This window comes from Mus pahari, chromosome 5, assembly GCF_900095145.1.
Source record: "Mus pahari chromosome 5, PAHARI_EIJ_v1.1, whole genome shotgun sequence".
Lineage (NCBI taxonomy): Eukaryota > Metazoa > Chordata > Mammalia > Rodentia > Muridae > Mus > Mus pahari.
In genome coordinates this window covers 14,948,798-14,971,482 of record NC_034594.1, presented here as the reverse complement: position 1 = coordinate 14,971,482, position 22,685 = coordinate 14,948,798, and the positions used below count along the sequence as shown (strand labels likewise).

General features: G+C 46.4%; 1 protein-coding gene across 11 annotated transcripts in view; it reads right to left on the bottom strand.

Moving 5' to 3' along the window:
* Positions 1-22,685, bottom strand: part of Dst (dystonin) — a 196,767-nt gene that overhangs the window by 58,713 nt on the left and 115,369 nt on the right. For all 11 annotated transcript variants that reach the window (XM_029539067.1, XM_029539069.1, XM_029539066.1 and 8 more), the window contains 4 exons: positions 20,451-21,922; positions 6,151-6,312; positions 4,980-5,150; positions 1,137-1,303 (listed from right to left, as the gene is read on the bottom strand). In XM_029539067.1, coding sequence (XP_029394927.1) covers positions 1,137-1,303; positions 4,980-5,150; positions 6,151-6,312; positions 20,451-21,922 — 1,972 coding nt within the window. The remainder of the gene's footprint in view (positions 1-1,136; positions 1,304-4,979; positions 5,151-6,150; positions 6,313-20,450; positions 21,923-22,685) is intronic.

The window sequence follows — 22,685 nt, the reverse complement described above, 5'->3', positions numbered from 1 at the left end:
TGCGGACTTAAATGACAAGAAGAGGAGAGCGGCTCAGATTTATTTATCACTGGCTACAGTCACTCTGTTCCTGCTGCCTTTTTCCTCTCAGGCTCCTGACTGGGCTGGCCCATAGCAGGGCATCGGATTCATCAGCCAAGCTGAGAGTCCTGTGTTGAGGTCTAGCTGCTGCCCTATCTTCCTGATATATTGACTTTTTTAAAAAAGGAAATAATATGATCTGGGAAACGAGCTTCACATGAAGCTAGGAGGAATTATAGAACTGGCAGTAGGGACAAAAAAAATACAATTTCCATTGTTTGTTTGTTTGTTTGTTTGTTTGTGTAACAGAATCTCACTACATAACCTTGGCTGGCCTGGGATGCAGTGTAGATCCTGGTGGTCTGTAAGTCACAGATATCCACCCGCCTCTGCCTCCTGAGTGCTGGCAGTAAAGGTGTGTGCCACCAAACACTATGTCATCATATTCTAAACTATTAGCACGCAACGGTTAAAGACCTTCCCCCTTCAGTCTAGGTCTGAAGAGGTGGGAATTGCTTTACTGTCAGCCTGATCACTCTGCTGGCTGCTCTCGCATGTAGTTACTCCCACTCAGAGTAATCATGGCAGACAGGAGGTGCTACACCGGCTGTGACTCTGTAATAACAGAACTGGGAGCAAGAGCCCAGAAATGCCACAGTCTAACCCTCCCAGAGGGAAAGGACCACCAGCCGCTTCACTCCTTTCTAACCAACTCCTCCCTTAAAACATGGCCATTGCTTCCCTGTCTCCAAACCATACCCTGCATCTTTACTTCAAAGCATCACTCTTGTCCTCGTTTCCCATCGGCTTTGAGTCTGTTAGTCTGTACATATCTGGGGACAGAGGTGACCGGTCTAGCTCATCCCCAGAAGCTAACACCTAGCTCTTTACCTGACACAGGGTAGGTAGCGAATGACTGTGTCTTGCACAAACGAATGAATTACCAGCGAGGGAAAATGCTTTCTTAATGAGCAGGGATGCGGCTGGTGGCCGCGGGACATCAGAAGAATGGGGATCGGTGTGCCACAGCCCCGTGACAAACAGACACGGAGGACATGAACGTAAAGGCAAGGGTTACCCCAGCCCACAGCCCTGAGCGTGCCACTGCTAGGTACCTTGCTTCAGCTCTGCTCAGGAGCGCTTCCCATCTACTGTCCAAGAGGCTCAGCTGCCTCGTGAGCTTTACTCTGTCCGCAGGCTCCGCTGAAGCAGCGATTTTCTCTCCTTCTCGTTTGATCACCTCCACCGTAGACTTCCGATCTTCCAGCAGTCTTTGCAGAAGCTTCAGACAAAACATGCAGTGTTTTTAAAAGGCAGAAGAATGTTTAAATAAATATAAGATAGAATACATACACACACACATATGTATATATATATCTATGCATACACATATGTGCATATATATATATGTATATATATTTGCATGGATAGACATGGGAAAAGTAAGAAGCAGGGGTTTTAAAAATAATCCATGTAAGGGCAGTGAGAGGGTACCTGAGGTCAAGGTGGCTTGCCACCAAGCCTTATGACCCGCAAGGTGGAAAGGGAGAAGTAGTTCCTGCAACTTGTCCTTTGACCTCCACATGCACGCCAAGGTGCATGCAGGGCACATAAACAAATAAATGTCATTAAAAAAAAGCCTCCAAAGAATAAACAGAAAGAGCATTTGGCTGAGTAACTGCAGTGTCAGACACTGAGGTGTGGGTTTGACAACAGACAACCCCTACTGATAAGGTCACTGTAATCTTTTTTGTTTTTTGTTTTTTTTTTTTTAGATTTATTTAATGTATATGAATACACTGTAGCTGTCTTCAGACACTCCAGAAGAGGTTGTCAGATCCCATTAGAGATGGTTGTGAGCCACCATGTGGTTGCTGGGAATTGAACTCAGGACCTCTGGAAGAGCAGTCAGTGTTCTTAACTGCTGAGCCATCTCTCCAGCCCCAGGTCACTATAATCTTCGTGATGGATTTTGTGCAAAATCACAGAGCAGAAGATGCACGTGGGATAAGCAGACTGAACCATGGGAAAAGTACAACACCCTTCTCACTTTCATAAAACAGGGCTGCCCTAAGCATCCAACAGTTATCGACTCTGCCAAAATAACAGACTCCCGTCAATCAAAACCCCGGCTCACGTGAAGCAACGCATTTCAGGCAGGCAGGTTAAGACCAGACCGTGCCTGCAGGACAGGGGCTCCTGGCCTTCCCTGGAAGAAGCGCTTTGAGGACCCCATGAGGACAGAAACTTGAGCAGAGCCCTCAGACACCCAAAAAGAAGAGAGTGTGGATGCACTGGGTTCTCAAGAACTGCCAAGAAGACATAGCAGTTAAAAGGAAGTTCAGTCCAAATCTAGCCGAGTGCCAGACTCAGGGTCACCTTGCCCTAACTAAGTCACTCCTGAGAAACCGCACATGTAATGAGCGCTGTGTTCCAGCCACCAGATGCAATAGTTCACCCTGCTGGGCCTCTGCTCGCTGACGCCTCGATGGGCCTCTGGCTCTGGACAGATGGCTAAGGAGTACCAACTTAACAGTTACCCAGAAGTAATGTGCTATAGGAATACACTAAGATTAAGACCAAGGAGGAAGGAATGAACGGCAATACATATTTCCCAAGGGAAAGGATCACGGATGTTCTCCACACAGTTGAGGGCATCGTGTAAACAACGTGAAGTCTGTAAAATACACACGTGTATAGTGCGTGCGTGCGTGCGCAAGCATGTGTGTCTCCATGTCTCCATGTAGGGTCTGAGGATTGGTTGCCAGGCTTGCTGACAAGCCCTTTACCCACTGAGCTAGCCTGCCAGCTCAAGTGAGTTACTTCTGATGAACTGGAATAGAGAAACCTTTGGCAATTAAGAAGACAAAGTCAGTAAATGGGTTTCGTTGACTGTGCATTATTAACTGTCCCTGGGAGAGTAACTCAGTTGATGTTCGCAGTTACACAATTAAAGGCACACCGATGCAGGGATTTCCAGGGTGTTTCCTTAACCCTCCTTTTTTTGCTGTCTGGTCCTGGAGTCTGAAATGGAGCCTCCTGCATCCTAGGCTACTGTTCTATGACTGCACCATGTCCCCAAGGCTCTTCTCCACTTTTAGATTCCACACAGGCTCCCTCTGAGTTGCTCACTAGGCTGTGTTCCCGAGGGCCTAGAACTTGTGACCCTCCTACCTCCACCAGCCGAGGGGCTCAGGTTACAGCCTGAGCCACCAGGCCTGGCTTTATTTCTCCTACCACTTCCTAATTGGCTGAAGTTTTCAGGGAATTTGTAGAGTGCTAATGTGTAATGCAGAATTAAAGGAAGCAGTAAATTGGTAAAAATCTGAGGCCAATCAATGAAGACTTTTTTAAAGTTTAAACTAGCAAATAGTCTATCTATTTATGGGCTTCAGTGTCATGTTTTAGTACATGTGTGCACTGGAAAACAATTTAATCAAACTAATTAACATAGCTAGTAGTTCCTCCTCTCAAAATTGGTATTGTGCTGAGGATATTTAAAATCTTTTGGCAATTTTGAAGTATACGATATATAGGGCTGGGCACTCTGGCTCAGTGGGGTGGCACTTTTGGAGCATGGCTGAACTCCTAGGCTCAATTCCAAGAAAGCACACACACACACACACACACACACACACACACACACACACACACACACACTCATGCACACATAGAAATGTTGTTGTTGTTATTGCCTGCTAGCTAAACTAAGCCAGGAGTAGAAAGATAAATTAAAGCTTGCTCTACAGTCATGAGGACCTGGGTTTGAATCCCCAGGACCCACGTAAAGAACCAGGCAGGATTGCATGTGCCTGCAATCCTAGCATTCGCCAATGGGTAGGTGGAGACAGACAGATTGGGAGAACTCCCTGCCAGTGAGTCAGGCTGAAGCCGTGAGCTTCTGGATCAGTGAGAGACCCTGCCTGGAGAAAATGAAGTGGGGGTAGTAAGCCTCTGGTTCCATGGAAGGCCCTGTCTAGAGCCTCTAGTTCCGTGGGAGGCTCTGTCTAGAGCCTCTGGTTCCATGGGAGGCCCTGTCTAGAACCTCTGGTTCTGTAGGAGACCCCATCAGGAGGAAATAATGTGAGGAGGAAAAGAGAAAGACATCTGAAGTCCTGCTTTAGCCTCTGCATTAACCCATGCATATTTACACAAATTTTTGATTAAAGTTTTGTATGTAACAATTCAATTTCAAACAGTTAACCTTCTCCCCATGCAAAAAGCTCTACAGGAGACACCTCACTGATATGCCACACAGTATGCCTTTTTCCATGTGTCATTTCAAATCACAGCTGCTCAATCACTGGAAATGTCCTTCAGTGTTCCATGCACTATCCCAGGAACTGCACGTGTTGTCTCAAGCAGTCCTCTGTCTATAAGCACCAGGACATACAGCAGCATGTCCCCAGGCGCGTGAACAGAGGAGCCAAGCCCTTTGCACTCGGCTCAACTCCGAGACCCTGCCAGTATTTACTCTATACAATTCGCATGGCGAGATCGCATGTATTTAGGCAACAATGATATTCCTGTCCAAATGCCACCCAGCCAGTGAAGCGATTCTTGTCTGTTCTATTTAGAGCTGCTCACAGGATTCCTCTTCTCTAGTACTTCCTGCCCCTAGCCCTGGTGCTGTCACAGCTGGATCCTCCCCTCATCTCTGCTTTGAAATCACTCTAGGTTACACATGGACTTTGCAGGCTTTCACATGGCCTCTCTTTCCCTTTAGACTTTATGTTCAATGGGGGACTCTACTGTCTTCATTCAGGGTTGTATCTCCTGCAGCCAGACCCACACCTTGACCAGAGTACACAATCAGCAAGTGCTGCTTGAGTAGCTGACAGTGTGGAAGCAGCAGGAACCCGTTACTGTGACATCCTGTTAGTATAAACAAGGAGGCACACTTTGATTGTCATTTTAAAGATTTTCTATGAAACCGAATAAAGGCATCTCTAACTTACCTTCTGCTCCTGTATCTGGGCCTTCACTACTTTGAACTCAGCGGACGGAGGCTTTTGATTGGCCACAAGCTCCTCTGTGTCTGCCATCCAGCTGAGCAGGGACTCTAGGGCATCCTGGAACCTTCCACAGTGTAGCAGGGCCTCCTGCAGCTGCGATGTTCGCTGAGCCACCTGTAAAGTTCCAGTGTTTCAACTTATTTGCTTGTAGAAAGAAAGAAAGAAAGAAAGAGAGAGAGAGAGAGAGAGAGAGAGAGAGAGAGAGAGAGAGAAANAGAGAGAGAGAGAGAGAGAGAGAGAGAGAGAGAGAGAGAAAGAAAGAAAGAAAGAAAGAAAGAAAGAAAGAAAGGAGGAAGGAGTCTGCCCACCCGATACTACTACTCACGATTATTACTAACTTGCCCACACTTTTCCTTCCCCTCTGTAATAGCTTGTATATGCTTGGCCCAGGGAGTACCACCATTAGGATGGCGCTAATGACACTCTAGGGAGGGCTCTAGAGCCTACTCCGGGCATTCTAGGGAAGGTTACTCTGGGCTTCCTGCTGTTACTCCATCTCCCATCTCCTAGCTGGGAGCGGTCCTGGGTGATGCTAAGCTATACAGGAGTCAAAGCGTAATGCCATCCATGACGGGATGGGTTTTCTGTGGTGATTCGGTGGGTAAAGGTGGTCACCCACACTCTAGTAAGTAACCCCTCGCCCGTAGAATAAACCCAATAAACTCATTGGTCTCATCAAGGTGGACTTCAGTGAAATCCCACACTGGTCTGCTGTCAGTGCCCATCTGGGTGAATGGGCATTCACTCACATTTCCCCAAGAAGGGTTAACACAACAGGGAGCCTGCAGCCCTACAAGTCAGGGAGTCCCAGCAGCAAATAAGCTACCACAGCACGAGGAGGCCCTTTCAACACAGGGCCGTCTAGGATGGCTGCCTCCAGCATACCTGCTGGGTCTGCAGCTACATCGCTGTCAAGGTTGGGATGGTGGTGGGAGAAATCCCGTCTCCACTCACGAACGTCACTCATTCCTGTCCCATGCCGACTGCCACGGGGCCACTTAGTGTACAACATGAGAAGAAGCAGTGTGTTTGGGCACGTGGCTATGACTATGGCTATTAGTCATGAACACTGACAGTAAAAACTGCTAAGGAGTCAAAGGGACCGAGTGACTACCTTCTTATTGAGAGTCTTCCACCTCGCGTTGACACTGTCCAGGTCACGTTCCAAACCCTGAGTACAGGTGTTGGCAGCTGCGCTCTGAATAAGGCCTTGGCCTAACCAGTTCACGTCTTGCTGCTTCACCTGCAAGGGTTCAATTTCTTCTTTCTGGAATACCTGCAGGTTGGGAGAACCATGTGAATTATTAGCATCTAACAACTACCGGTGGTAAAGACTATGTGCTAATTTATTAAGTAGTTGAAGCCAGCAACTGTCACGGAAGTCAACTGTTGGTACCAAGACATCACTTGCCATTACCTTGTGAGTGCGAGATATAAACTTGTGGCATTTGATTACATATTCTACATATATTTAGGAAGATCTCCTACAAACCCAAGATGAGCATAATGAAATTTCCTATCATCACAATTTAACGATGAAAAAAAAAAAAAAAAAACGTGCAAAAGAACCACTGATGAGCAAGTGGTAAGATGGTGCTCCCTAGGTCAAGGAATTCCCATGGGGGCTCCTGAAGATCGGTGCAGTGTGGAGAGCTGGCTGCTGAAGCCTGAGACTCACTTTAGAAGTGTAGACCCAATGGCAACAACACAACCAAGTAGGTCAAGAGGCCAAGAACACGTCTGCCCAAGGGGCCAAAATCCAACCGCGGCAAAGGGAAAAGCAGAGGTACATGGACACAGGGCAAATGGGGACTTCTATAACCACCACAGCAGAAGGTGTAGACCCAGGTAAGGTGACACAGGGTAAGACCCATATGCACCTGGTGGGCCCAGAGAGGAGGGGTTAGAGCTGACCAGGAACAGTACCTGACCCGGAAAGTAAGAGTAAGGTTAGAGAGCCTTTGGCCATGAGTATCAGTTCCACAGAGGGAAATCATACTTCACACCTACCAGGACACAGTCCTCTCCTGAACACTGAACCACCTCCACTGAAAGAGGAGGGACTCGGATGGCGAACATAAAACAAGGAAGAACTACTCAACTCCCAATGCCAGGCTCATGAGCTGTAGTGCAGAAACAAGACCGATTTCAAACAAACACACAAACACACAAAACCAAACAAACCACGTGTAACACGGCTTTCCCCAAGATCGCCAATCCAAGTATGGCTCCCAATAAAAACACCTGGGAAGAACTAGCAGTGGAAGAATTGGACAGAATCATCACACTATGTTCAAAGAACTCAAAGAAGATATGGATGTACCCCAAAGGACAGAAACAAAGAGCTGAATGAAAAGGAAGTGAGCTTATTTCCAAAATACGAAAGTAGGATCCAATAAAGACATAGAATTGCTTGAGAAAATTCAAGTTGAAATGATGATGGGGGAGGGAAACAACCCCAAATCAGTGTGATGGCCGAGGGAGTGTCACTATTAGGAGGTGTGGCCTTGTTGGAGTAGACATGGCACTGTGGGTGTGGGCTCATCCTAGTTGCCTGGAAGTCAGTATTTTGCTAGCAGCCTTCAGATGAAGACGTAGAACTCTCAGCTCCTCCTGCACCAGGCCTGCCTGGATGTTAGCATGCTCCTGTCTTGATGACAATGGACTGAACCTCTGAACCTGTAAGCCAGCCCCAATTAAATGTTGTCCTTTATGGGACTTGCCTGGGTCATGGTGTCTGTTCACAGCAGTAACACTGTAACTAAGACAATCAGTGAGTCACATTTAAAAGTCTTAGTGGGAAGCCTTGCCAACAGAATGGAACACATAGAAGACAGAAGACAGGGCAGGAGTTCCTGAACACAAGGGAGAGGAATTAATGATTCAATAAAAGTCAGTGACACACACACACACACACACACACACACACACACACACATATATGTATATACATACATACAGAACATGAGCAAGTTTTGGGACATTATGAGAAGACCAAACCTCCTCGTTATAGGTATAGACTGAGGAGAAAAACCCTACACTAAAGACACAGAAAAGACTGTGGAGGCAGGCAAGACTGAAATGATAGGGCCCCGCACACGGGCCTCTCACACCCAGATCTGGACACAGACATCAGCTGCACAGCACCTCTGGTTTCTCTTTGCCCACTACTATCTGGGAATGTGCTGTCGACAGCTCCCTAGTGCTCTATCTTCTGTCCACCCTATCCAACGCATGGTTTCTCGGTCGCCTGTGAGGTATGAAGGATGCACTACATTAGATTAAGATGCAAGCTGCACAGAAATCACTCTTTTGCTGATGACAGTCACAGTTCTATGCCCTGGATCTGTACCTGGCGAGTAACATGTCCTCAGTAGTTATTTGCTGAATTGGTATCAACACAGAAAAGATACAACTGTCTTGGGAGGACGCTATCAACCGCTTTACCAGTAGCACTGATGGTTACACATCAGTTTTCCCTCGGATAATACAGATATTTATTATAATGCTGGGCCTGGAGAATGTCATGGGGAAAAAAAAATCAATGATTTTTAAGTCAGTAATGAAATTTTCCACAGATATGAAGGTAAAATAAAGTTTGTGGCTCTGAGACATTATACTGAAGCACACCATAAAATAACTAATGGGTATGCAAACAGAACATAAGGAAACGTAACAGAGGCGGATCTATTTTAAAAACACCTCAGGAGAAAACTATAGGTTGGAAAGCAGCTGTGAAGAACACAGGGGCCAAGGAGATGACTCCCCAGACCCTGGCCCAGGGTTTGGTGTGCTAGGGAGTTCTACTTTTACTGTAAGGACAAATACATTGGAAATAGCAAACAAACGAGCCACTGTTTCCTCTGAATGTCCCCTGGTAACAAAGAGTTCAAGTTGCCTTTTCCACTGAAAATGTATACTGCCCTTCCCACGCTGGCTATGGGTTTCTATGTCAAAGGAGCAACGATAAGAAATTAGTTGGATGTAATGAGGTTGGCAAAATCCTGAGTGGCTGGGAAGGAAAGTTCAGCCATTGTTATAACTTTTCAAAAAGGTATAATTTACTAAGTGTGTCAACAGAGAACTGCCACGGGCAGTGACTGAAGACTTTGGCACGGCCACTCTGTTTCCTTTCTGTGGAACGTTCTAAGTTATCACTTCCAGGAGCTGAGTAGGAGCTTCGGGTATGTTCAACAGCTTACAAAGAGCTACGCACAGGGTCAAGAAAATGGTCCCATTCTTACATCTCTGGTACATTATATGATGTTTCGGGGAAAACCTTTTACTTTCCTCTCAGTTTTCAGGACAAAACCCTTACTCGTACGATGTTCTAGTAAGCTGTCTGCGACCCCGATCTTGGCTAAATTAAGGGTTTGTACCAGAGCAGGTCTGCACGAGCCAGTGATCATTTTCCAAAATCCTTCAAAATGACTATGGCTACCAGCTAAGTTAGGATAAAACACAGCAAAACGAGAACAATTCTATACATGAGCTATAACACGTCTTACAGGGAGAAGGCATTTTGCTAAACTTTGTAAGTTAGCAGAGTGCTTGCCATATGCTCAAGGAACAGTGTGGACAGCGGGACGGAGAACCAGCAGAACTCTGATACTGTTTACACCCCTTATCTCTTAGTGGTAACAATTACCTATAAAGACAGGCGCCCCCTCCCTCACATATACACACAGGCTCGTAGAACACAAACACAGAGAACTTTTAAGTAAAACGAGGTTAACTGTGAGGTGAAGCTTCCCAGGGGAGCCTCGCGCGAGCACCAAAATAGCTAAACTTGAATCCCGCCGAGTAGGGAGAAAAAAATTACAGGCTTGAGAGACAACCTCCACTTATCACGAGGCTGCACCCTTTCCTCTCTTACCTCATCTGCAACTCCGAAGAGTTAGGGTCTACAGTGCCGAGAAAACACAAAAGCTTTCCTCTCCTGTAAACTGGCTGGGTGGAGGGCTTTTCAGGCCACAACAATGTAATACTGTGTTTGTACCTTTATGACTAAGCCTGTTGGCGCTTAGTAAACTCAATACAACTGCCCTTACATGGCACTGTTTTAAGCCACAGTTTGTGCAAAAACCTGACGTGAACCTAAATTAACAATGGGGCGGGGGGATTCTGAATGAACCTCGACAGCCACTGTCTGCACCACCACATCTGGGAAGGATCATTTAATCCCCAATTAATCTGTGAACCAATGGACTTATCTGTTGCTGGCATCTGGCAAGGTACATACAATTCAAAGCCCCAAGACGAATGTCCGCACTGGACTATTTTTAAAATCATTCTTGACCACTCTGAAACAGAACCTCAAGCGACGGCTACTGCGGTTTTTCAACCCCATTCATTACCTGTACCAACTGAAAGCCGTTGCAGACGGTGTCTGGCGATCTCGCCCGGACCCCTGTTTTCCTGGGCCCCGTTTCCTTTCTTACTTGCATGAACTGGTTCGGGCTTTTCTTCTGGGTCACCTCCATCTTCTGGGCGGAGAAGGGAGGCTCTAGCTTCCCCTTGGACACCATGCTGCTTTCTTCCGAATCATAGTGTGCCGACAGTATCACATTTTCTAGCAAAGCTGTGCCATCAAAATCTCCCTGCGGCGCCCTTAGGAGGTCTGTGGTCGAGAGGTGTAAATCCACAAGGGGCTCCTTCCTACGTTCCCTACTGTGTGTTGTGGTTTGGGACTCCACTTGTCTCAAAGTTTTCTCCTGGCCTTCAGAGTTGGAAATCCACTTGTTTGCCCCATCTCTGGGCACAACCAATGGCCTGCCCTTCGTACTCTCTCTCAGCGGGTTCTGCACACAACCGTTTTCACCATGGAGTGACCTCTGACCCTTCGCACACTTGCCCTCCCTGAGTGGAGAGGCATCCTGCAGAATCATTTGGAAGCTGTCACTGGGGTGGGCACTTTGGCAGGAGAGCAGTGGGATTTTCTGTTCACTGACAGAATCAGCAGGAAAAAATGGCCTATCTTGCTCTGACGTAGGGATGTCTTCAGCAGAGGACAGGCTTCTAATCTGCGGCTGCTCTCCACTAACCATGCCCGGCTTTTCTTCTTTCTCAGCTGGGGGGCTGCATAAGCCAGAGTCGTCCTCTTCTGAAGTTTGAGAGTTAGTACCCCATCTGCACTTGCTGGCCTTCGTGACAGCATCTGACGCTTCCGAAGGCTCCACAAAAGAACTTTCGCTTTTGTTTGCATAATCCATAAAATTGGCAGGGACAAACATCCGCCAGGACCGCCTGTGCTCTCTCTTTTCTGCCTGAGACTTGGGCTTGGGCAAGCCTGGGCTTCGAATGACATCACTGTTTAGTTTGAGGGCATCAAAGATCATCTTTTCGTCTAGCTTGCTTGTTTCCCGACCTCTCAGCTCAAATATGCTGGAAGAAGAAAGGGCACCATTGGAGCACAGAGAGCTAACGTCCAGTGTCCTGTGGCTGTAGGGTAAAGTCCGGTCTGTGAAATGCCTAGAAGACAGGCTGCCTTTGGAACCAGAGTCTATCTGTTCGTTCAGTCTCACTGTGTCATAGATGGACCTCTGTGGGACGTAACAGTCCTCGATATTCAGGTCCTCCTCCTCTTCGCCCTTCCCTACGCATGGAGGGTTCTGGCGTAAACAGTCTGGTCTGCTGAGTGGTTTCCCCATTTCGCAGACAGTCAAAACAAATAGCGCAGCTTTTGACACCGGGAGGAAGGAATTCGGTGAAGCATTTTTCCAAGAAGGTCTATCTGTGACCAGGGCTGTGACACATCCAGAAGGGGTAAACAGTGAGGTATAGTGCCTGTCTGAGGTGCTGACAGTTAGGGCCAGCTATGAAAACGAAGTTACCCTTTAACCTGGTTCTAGGAAGTAAAGTGCACCAAGACAGAGCATTTAGCTCCCTCCACCTCCTGAAATTCCATGAACGCTCCCTTTCACTCAGCCCCAAGCACACACACACACACACACACACACACACACACACACACACACACACAGCTAACAGTGGCTTAAACGCCCGAGAGACTCTGCTGTGAGTCCATTCTCATTGTACTCTCATTTTGCCTGAGGTTTCCAGATTAAAATTTCCAAATGAGCAAGCGTTTCAACAGGCTGGATGTTAACTTCGGCAGAACTCTGGCTGACTGTAATCCACTTAAAGATGTCCTGTGAAACTCCATGTCCTTTACAGATAAACAGCTTCAGAAAATTCAGACAAACACCAGGGCCATGTAGTGTTCAGATCAGAAGGCACAGCGTGGTTCTTTGGAGAAAAATAAGTTAAGTTTGATGTAAAAAAGTTAAGATTTTTCTCTTAGCTGGAAAGAGGGGCCATACATAAATAAACTCGATCCAAAAGGCAGTTTTTTTCTTCCCATCTTAAGCTTCTTTAAGGTTATCCAGAATTACCCAAGAGAAAAGAGCCAGGGCATTAAAATCCAGCAACCACTAAAGTAAACAGTCAAAAAGCATGGCTTACTATAACAAGTTTCTCTTTCAAAATAAAAAAAAAATTCCCCCAAGATTCTTATCTGATCTTCCTGAAGAAGGCTTATTCCACCTGAGGCGGCTGCAGCTCAAACTCTGGGCTTCCTCCGAGGCACAGGCAGTTGGCATCCAGCTGAAGCCCCAGCCGCTGCCCTGTGGCCGAGCAGGCTGCGGCCGCTCCCGCCGGGGCTCGGGCTGCGTCGGGGCAGCGGGGCCGCGCAGCACACCCAGCCCCGGCGGCATCGATCTGATCCGCTCGCTCGCTCGCTCTGCTCAGCTCGCCGCTCCGCCCTCCCGTGACTTAACTTCACAATCATCCTGCCCAACTCGGCCTCTTCCCCAGCCCAGGGCGGTTCCAGGGGGAGGAACCTCGAGGCTGTAAAGCAACAGCTTGGTGACATCAGCGCGGAGCAGGCCGGGGTCTGCATCTGGGAGAGGGCAGCTGGGTTCAGAAATCCCGGAGGGATCCGAGGGGCAGTGGCGACAGAACCTGACACCAGCAGCGCGGGGACAGCCATTCCCACCGCTGGCTCAGACTGTGGAGGATATGGGGGTGGGGGTGGCCAGGTCTCTGTCCTTCAGCTGGAACCACTCTCCTGCCGTCACAAATCAGTTTAAGCAGGACCAACGGGCTCACTTTGAAGTTGAGTGTTTTATCATTTCTCTTTAAAGGCCAATTTCAAAACTGACTGTTCTGCACATTAAAGGGCCCCCACGGGTACCTCGCCCCAACACTGCTGACATGAATATTTGTAGTTACTAATATTCACGCAGACCTCTTGAGATTAATGCAAGGCCCAGGCAAGCAGAATGCCTGGAAACGAACTGGTTATTTAATAAAGTCAAAGATACAGATTTTTATCTGCTCAACAAATGTTCTTATAAAAACAGTTTGTTTGTTTTTTTAAAGTTCAGCAAGCCAAGTCTTAGCCTTTTTTGGCAGAAATGACAAGAATTATTTAATAAACCCTATCCATTCTTTTATGAAATAAAGCAATACTGCCAGAAAAATAGGTAACTACAGAGGCAGTCAGACTTTTAAAAAATCTCATAATCATTCGTGAACAAAATGTGGCTGGCCTGACCCCCAGGCAAAGAAAGTAGCTGTGGGGTAATTTTACAAAAAAAATGTCATGGGGGGCACTTGTGTACCTTAAGCATCCCGAAGTTATTTTATAAACCTGTAAGTTGAAGTAAACTACATTCACAGCCGGAACTCACTTTCACTAGACACAGCCTGGGCTCATCGTTAAGGTGAAAAGTACATTTCTACAGACATTCACAGAGAAAAATTAGTTATAGAATATCCATCAACATTGCCAACACTGACGTCCATTGTCATGGTCCAGAACTAAAATGTTTCAACAAGCATGAGTCTGTGATGCTCAGGTGTGCACAGAATGTGCCCTAGCTACCATGTCGGCACAGGACTGACTCTGAGGCTGGGAGGAGGTAGAGATCAAGGGTTCTATTTTCAAACTCCCACTACCTTAGAAACACAGAATACCACCTACCCAAAGCAATAGTGGTAAAGTTTCCAGGAAATCTGGGGGTACCTTTCTCCAAACAGTGTAAGGTTCTTACACAATGTTTCATAAAGAGTGGCCCTAACTTGGCCCTCTTTAGACTGAATAATTAGCACAGTATTATCCCAGCCTTATGAAAGGCTGAGCAGAACATGTAAACTTAGCTCCAGATAGGCAGTGCATTGTGAAAAAAAATCCATAGATAATTCATTACTAAACTCCAGCATTCAAAGCAAGAGGCAGGGAGAGGGGGAAATGATATCACAACGTCACTGTACTCACCCCATCTTAAAGCGTAATGGGAAATAAAGACAATAAAATGGGCCAGGCACAGTCTGGAAGCAGGAAGCACCATGGGAAAATGTGTGCTAGCTGATTACGTGTAAGTGTGAATTCTTATCATCTCTGTGATTTCAGTTTATTGTATTCTGGTTCGAGTTAATTACTGTATTATTTGTAGTATGTTGAGATGTCTAGCAATAATGCACATATCCGTATTGCTTGTGACCACAGGGAAAGCTACACCTAGGTTTAATATAAAAAGACAAGTTTGTGAACGAAAGTTGACCCAACTTTCACCTTATATTTGCTCTATGTTCTACTCCAAATGTGACAGTCCCCACTGCTGGAGAAAGCAGGACAAAGTACGGTGTATTAAACACTAATCATGAATGGTGAGAGCACACACACATTTTCAGGATAGAAAAATACAGTTGCCAAGAGGGTTTTCCTAGGAGCTGCCACCACCACCGATGGCTCACACGTAAAGCCACAGTGCTGTTTTCAGAATGGAACCTCACCCCTGTAATGTCTAGTGATGATCTAGCTGAAGTCCCTACTGCCCACTCAGGACGGGCTGCCGCCACCAGAGCTAACTCAACAGCGTCAACTGCTGTCACTTCATACTTCTCAAGTAATATCCTCTTAAAGGAACGTTCTAGCAAGTAATCTGATTGCCGAGGGCAACAAATCAGTTTCTGGAAATCATAAAAAGCTAACTTTATAAAACCTAAAACATGGAAATTTTAGACCTGAAAGGCTAGACATATTATGTCCACTACACCATTGAGTGGAGAGACTGTAAATGCATGTTATATTGTCTATAAAAGCGGACCACATCCTCAGTTGGTCCAACAGCTCCTGAAATCTGGTTAAGAAACGTAATGAGAAATCGGAGTTTTGTGCTGAGGTGATAAAGCAGCCTTCCCTCAAAGGCCAACGATTTTTACAGTTTCTTTCTAAGGCAGACAGGGCTTTAGCTAAAGAAAACTGGGGGTGCCCCACAGTTTCTAAGCTGATAACCTTCACACCAATGATTGCAGCCTTTGAGCATCACTGCCTGGGTATGTGGTAGCTGTTTGTTTCACTGGAGAGTAATTCAAGAAGGTAGCACAAAGGGAATAACACTGAGAAGCCCCATCAGGTCTGGTGTCTGATCTGTGCTTGGGCTCTTTAACAAGCACACGCTGTCCTTCCCACACTGACGGCATCACTGAGCAGCATCTGCCCCACCTTCAGTGCGGCTTCTAGGTGGTTACAGATATTCTGTAGACAGACCCACATAGAAATCTTCCTGGCTGAATACATGGGGCTATCCACAAGCGCACCGGCATACGCACGAGCGACCCCATTCAACTTCCTTCAAAGAACGAGAGGCCAGGTCTGAAAACATCTTCCGTATCAAAACAGGGATAAAAGAAACAATGCTACCTTGCCACTGTGATGATTACAGATGTGTAAGGGGAGGGGGCATAAATATGTGATACAGCATGTGTGCAGAGGTCAGAGGTCACCTTATAGGCGTTAGTTCTCCCCCTTTTGCCAGGTGGACCTTGGGACACAGGCCTGGTGGCAAAGGCCTTTACTAGTGCAGCAGCCATCTTGCCAGCCCTCAAACTCCCTTTGACAGTCCTTCCAGATTCCTAGTAATGGTTCCTCAAGTGGCGGAGGGAAGAGTGCAGCTCCGTGTTAGGCCCAGTTAGGGGGCATCAGGACGTGGAGTCCTGACAACACTCCTTAGCTTAGGCACAGAGGTGGTGGGATCTCTGCATGGGGAGGAGGGACTTCTCTCATCAGCTCTTTCATCCTAAAGCCTGAAACACTACTTTGACGTGGCTAAAGGTTGTGACGTTGCTATAAGCCCACTCCTCTAGGTAGTTTACATCACGAAAACGGTTTCACCTTAAAAATCCTGACTGAAGAAAGGTGCGCAGCCTGCTGACCATCATTAACAGAAACCAGTCCAAGCTCTGTGATCCATACCCAAAACCTCTCCTAAAGCAGAGTTCTCCAACTCCCCTTGTTTTCTACAAAAAAAAAATGGGTAAACTCTTCATCTTTGATCTCTACTAACTGAAAATACCATTAAAACACTTTTGGATATTTTAATTTTACCTTTAAAAACATGGTGATGTCACAGTAGTTGTTGGGGGGGTGGGGAATCATTTAATCAATAGTTTAAGAAATTGATGGCGCAGCAGTTAAGAGCACTGACTTCTTCTCTTCCTGAGGTTCTGAGTTCAATTTTCAGCAACCACATGGTGGCTCACAACCATCTGTAATGGGATCTGATGCCCTCTTCTGGTGTGTCTGAAGACAGCTACAGTGTACTCATATGCATTAAATAAATAAATACATCTTTTAAAAAAATCTGTGCATAAATGTTCTGACCTGGTTTCTATGGCGCCATGATATTTTGCATTTTATTTGCCCAATATTCAAATAAAGCCTGGGTTAGATAATGCCTATACCTGGATCAGACTTAAAGTTATTATGGCAATAGCAGGCCCCAGTCTATGTCTCTGATTTCAACTTGACTTAAAAAAATCTCTGTTCCCTGAGATGTTATTTCCATTTTGAAACTAGAGCTGCAAGTTCCCATTCACTTGTATCAGTGACCGGTGTGGGGACAAAAGGAATGACAACAGAGACAGCAGAGAAGCCAGAGGGGGCGGGAAGCAGGGCTGGAGGGTTCTATCATTTTGCCATGGGCTAGAGAGGGTTAAGGATTCAGATCTAGCTGAGATGCAACACCATGTACTAATGTTGTCAAGTGTCTTTGCTCTTCCCTGAAATTAAGTCAATTCAATACGGTAGTGAGGATTGATGATGAAAGGATCTGATTGGCTGCTAGTGACGCCACAGGGATCGCTGTGTAGATTGTATAGTCAGTTGTGTGAGTGTTTGATAAATGAAAATGTGCGTGCTGGGTGTGGTGGCACACGCCTTTAGTCCTAGGACCCAGGAGGCAGAGGCAGGAGGATCTCTGTGAGGTGGAGGTCAGCCTGGTCTACAGAGACTGCCAGGGCAGCCAGGTTGACACAGTAAGACCTTTCTCAATCAATCAATCAATCGAAAAAATGAGCATCTATATTATTTAATGTGTCTTTCATCTAAAAGCAACCCTGAGCCAGGACTCTGCAGGCAGGACTCAGGAGGGCCATAGCAACTTTCTTTCTTCCTGAGCAACAGCTGGGATTGACTCTGATTTTCGGGCTGCACAGTTATCACACGGGGCAGCAGGACTGAACTCAAGACCAGAGAAGCATGGAAGGAAGAGGAGACCCTGAATTCCCAGCAGTAGAAAAAGGACCTCACCCTGTAGACATTTTAGTTCAGCGACTAGGAACCCGTAAGGCCCAAGAAGTCAAATATATTGTTTAAAAACTGGTATTAACGGAAGAGGCACCAATTCTTTGTCAAATTTCTGCAATCTTCCTTTGATTGATGGTGGAGTGGAATATTTCATCCAGAGTCACAAGATTTCAGTGATTATTGCTGAATTGATGCTTCGACCATATATATCTTTTGTCTTTTTAATGACACAAACTCAATGCGAACAGCATTTTCTTCAGTTCTGTTTTGGGGGAGGGGGCAGGGAGATCTGTGCTTAACTCTTCCTGAAGCAGGGTGAATGCTGGGCTCCCCACTGGCAAGTCATGTGGTAATTAACAACCTGCTAAGGTCCTGCTCCTGTATAAACCATCCCAGGAGTCCATCCAGGACATTACTTGGCAGATTACTGTCTAACTAGATTATATTGGAAAGCCTACTCCTCAGTGCTTTTCTGTTTCATTCTTAAAAATTATAACAAGTGGTTTTTCACACTATGCAAATTATCCCACTTTTTTTTTTTTTTAAAGTTCCAAAGTATATATTGGAAATAATTTAGCAAAAGGCTAAGATCCAACAGAAACCAACTTAAGATCTACATTTTAAGCAAGATTTTTTTTCTGCTTTAATAGAGCAAGAAAAAAAATACCCGCGTGATGAGCTGTCTGGTTCCACCTCACTAGTAGCACTCTCACTGGGATGCACATTCACCAGGATGCACACTCACCAGGATGCATATTCACTGGGATGCACACTCACTGGGATGTTCCCTCACTGGGTTGCTCCCTCACTGGGATGCACACTCACTGGGATGCACACTCACTGGGGTGCACACTCGCTGGGGTGCACCTTCACTGGGATGCACCCTCACTGGGATGCTCCTCACTGGGGTGCACCCCCACTGGGATGCACACTCACTGGAATGCACACTCACTGGGGTGCTCCCTCACTGGGATGCACACTCACTGGGATGCTCACTACTGGGATGCACAATCACTAGGATGCACTCTCACTGGGATGCACACTCACTGGGGTGCTCCCTCACTGGGATGCTCACTACTGGGATGCACTCTCACTGGGATGCACACTCACTGGGGTGCTCCTTTACTGGGATGCTCACTATCACAGCCCTCACAGCATGGACACTGCACCAGCTTCCACAGCTTCAGACAATCCTCTCAAGTCCCTCTTGGTGGCTGGTTTTACAACACTGTTCTTAAGTGGGAGTTCCTGATGTTCTGGGGTAAAATGAACAGTAACAGCAGCTTGTTACTCAAGCCCATAACTTAGGCTACAACAAAGCTGATATGAAAATTTCTGAGAGGAAACATCAGGCCTGATGTTAGGCACTGTATGCTTCTCATCAAAATATACAGGCTGTGATGTCATCACCTGCGTGACCCTGAGTGACCCACCGACACCCGCTGGCCTGAAGAACAGGAGAGAGGGAGGAACAGCATCTACTTCACATGGCTGATACCATAAGGCATTTGACACAGTGTGAACCCATGGTGCAGGCCTGTAGTTTGCTCTCATTGCTTTTAGGGAACACAAAAACAAATGGCACCTATATCTACATCTCTCTGGTCCCTAGGATCACAGCTTTTTCAGCCCTGAAGGGAGTATACTCCCAGGGCATAGAATATACAGCAAGCAGTGGTAACAGATAACATCAAGTTATCTTCCAGAGTTCACTCACTTAAGCCATATTACTAAAGACGAGCAAAGGAAACAAAGTATCAGATGTAACAAGAAAAAGGTTCCGAAGTCCATTTACTTTCCATTTTTTCCATGGGAAAACAACTGAATCTGAAAGCTGAACACAAGGTCTCTCATGCTTTACATTCAGGGCTCAGGCTATAGTTTTGCATATCCTGGTACTGATGGGTTGCCCTTTATCCTCTATGTGTTAATGGCGCGATATCCCTCTACTAGTCTTTGACAGAAAGTGAAACATATCTCATGAACAGAACAGGACCCATGACAATTTCAGAAGGTTTGTGGTGCACACATATGCACAGCAAAGGCTTGACACTCCGTTGAGGATGCTTGGCATCCCGGTTTCCAGGGATGAACCTATCTTGGTACCCTGCAATGATATTGCTTCAGCTTTCATAAATGAGCCCAAATCCAAAGGCACTGAAGCAGCCAGTGGTTTAATGTAATGCTCCATTTATTAAGTACCACTCAGCTATCACGCGGCGGGCATGGCTTGTTCCAATCAAAAACAACTTCTAATCTCGTCAGGCCCAGGCAGAAGATCTGCATAAAACTGGGATTACAACATGAACTGCCTTAAAAATATATAAACTTTCATGAGAAAACATGCTTAGAGAACAAATTAATTCTAGAAGGATGAGACGATTCCTTTAAAAAGAGAACCAGGGAATAGGAAAAGACCACCAAAGAAAAGGTTGGGAGACAAAACAACTGAAGCGCCGTTCAAAATACAGCTCTGGTCACCTCAGATGCCAGTTATCAATGGCGTCAGAAATGATTCCCACTGAGGTCAGGTTGAGGTTTGCTTGGAACTTCAAGCACTCTTTGGCTTTGGGACACCATCCAGGCCTTTTCCTATGGGGACTCCTATCCCAAGTCAGCTTGGAACCGCTATATCCGAATAGTATAACCATATATATTCATTCTGGCTTCAAACCACAGGTATTACACACTCATTCAGGCTTCTATATAGTATGCCGTCATTCGAGACAGTAAAAGCAACAACAACCAAATATACAGAAAACTGCCTTTCCATACTAATTAGAAACGGCTTTTAATAATAAAGACCTTCAGGAGCTCCCTACCTTAAACACATCCAGCTGCTGGTTGATCGTCTCGGTTTCTGTACCTACGGGGCCCTGGGACTCTTCGTGTTCTTCGGCCTTCTGGAGCAGAATGGAGAACTCCTCCAGCTTGCGGTGGAACTCCGCAAGCTTCTCAGTGGCTCCGTCTACCTGCTCCTCCCTGGTTTTCGCCCTGTCCAGCAGCTTGTTGCACTGCTTGCTCAAGGCTTCCAAGTCCCTCTTGACTCCGATGAGGTCAGGAGAGGTCTCCTCGGTGGCCAGCATCATCTGGCAGGTTCTATTGGCGCTGTCGTTGCTCGCCATGAGGGCTTCCAGTTTCTTCAGGAAGGTCTGCATGCACGCCTTTTGGTTTCTCAGGGTTTCCGCATCTCTCCCCACCGGGGCCATGCCATCCAGCTCATCGTCAAACTCTGTAAACTGAGAGAACATCTCTCGGATGCCATTCTGGAAGTGGCCGAGACCCTGCAGCTTGGTTTCTAAGAAAGAACACTTCTCGTCCACTCGTTGGCTCAGTTCGCTGTGCTCTTCCGCTAACGTCTCTGCTTGCGACAACACGTCAGAGGTTCCCTTTGAGTCTGCGGCTTCTACCACGAGGTCCTGAGCAAGCCTTTTGGCCACGTCTACCTGCTGCTTCAGGGTCTGCAGTGACTTCTGCTGAGCCTGCAGCACGGTCAGGTACTTGTTACTGTACGCCTGGGGTCCTAGGGAGTGATGGACCTCTAGCTGTTCTTTTGCATCCTGAAGCTGCCTTTTGGTGTCTTTGGAAACTTCCTGGAACTCTTTAAACTTCTGGGCCATGTTCTCCAGGGAGGCTTTCTTACTTTGGAGCTGCTCAGTGACCATGTTCACCTTTTTGATCAATGACTGATTCTCCTCCGTGACCGCTTCTTTATCTACCTCGCAGACGCTGAGCAGGCTATTGGCTGTGTTGTTCAGTAGTTCCAGCATACCAAAGTGGTGGTCCATCTCCTTCTGCAGGGACTTTAACTCGGCGATGGAACTCTCTGTCTCAGTGGGATCCAAGGAAAACTTCATGCTGTCCAGTCTGTGCTGACATCTGTCTATCCACGGCCGCAGAGTCTCCACCTGCTCTCTGTACTTGAGGGCTTTTTCCAACGAGTCCTTCAGTTTCTCTTCCCTTTCTTTCACCTGTTTCCTGAATCGGTCCCAGTCTGTTTTGATGGTGTTAAGCTGCAACTGTAGAGCTGCCTTCTCTGCCCCCTGTGTCTTCAATAACAGGTTTTCACCTTCTGTAACGGTTTTCTCATAAATGTTAGATTGCTCAGTGAAAGTTTTGCCAAAGTCTTTCTGGGCTTTAAGTAACGACTCCAAGACATCCAGCTTTGCCGATATTGGGGGAGAGCCCCTCTGCTCTTCTTTCTTTGCGTCAAGCCATGCTTGGAAATCCTTTGACATTTGCTGAAACTGGTGTGAGCTTGCACAGGCTGACTGGAGGTGCTGAACATGATTCTCTGAAAGTGAGACCACAAATGTATTAAGCTTTCTAACATTATCTATTGAAAAAAAAACAAACCAACAAAAACCTCTAGAAGGTGGTATGTATTATCCTAAAGCAGACCTTTAGCACTGACTAAAAGAGCTGTAAGTGAACTTGAGCTATTGACAGAGGGAAAAAGGAGACATAAATACCATTAGAGGGAGCCAGGGCAAGAAGCAGCTATGAGGGCCATGGAAACCCGTAAAGTATGGACACAGCATACCAGGCCTGTTCTCAGACTGTCTTCTCTATGTCAGAATGACCAATCAACACTAGTACAGCTCTGGGCTGTCAATCACCTACTCATTTCTTCTTTTAATCATAAATACACTGGAATTATATTTTCCCCTCCCTCAACTCCTGCCAGATCCTCTTCGCATTTCTACCCATACAACTTTGAATTCTTCTTTCTCTCTCTAAAATAAAAACAGTAAAAAGTAAAAAATAAAATGAGCAGCTGGAAGGTGGTGGGGCATGCCTTTGATCCTAGCCCCCAAGAGGCGGAGGCGGAGGCAGGCAGATATCTGAATTCAAAGCTAGCCTGGTCTATAGAGTGAGTTTTGGGACAGCCAAAGTTACACAAAGAAACCCTATTTCAAAAATAAGTAAATAAATACATGAAAAAATATAAAAAAGAAAATCAGTGAGTAAAAAACATTAAAACAATCTGAAATACACACACACACACATATACAAAGCAGGGAGAGAGTGAGAGGAGGAGAGAGGGAGGGAGGGAG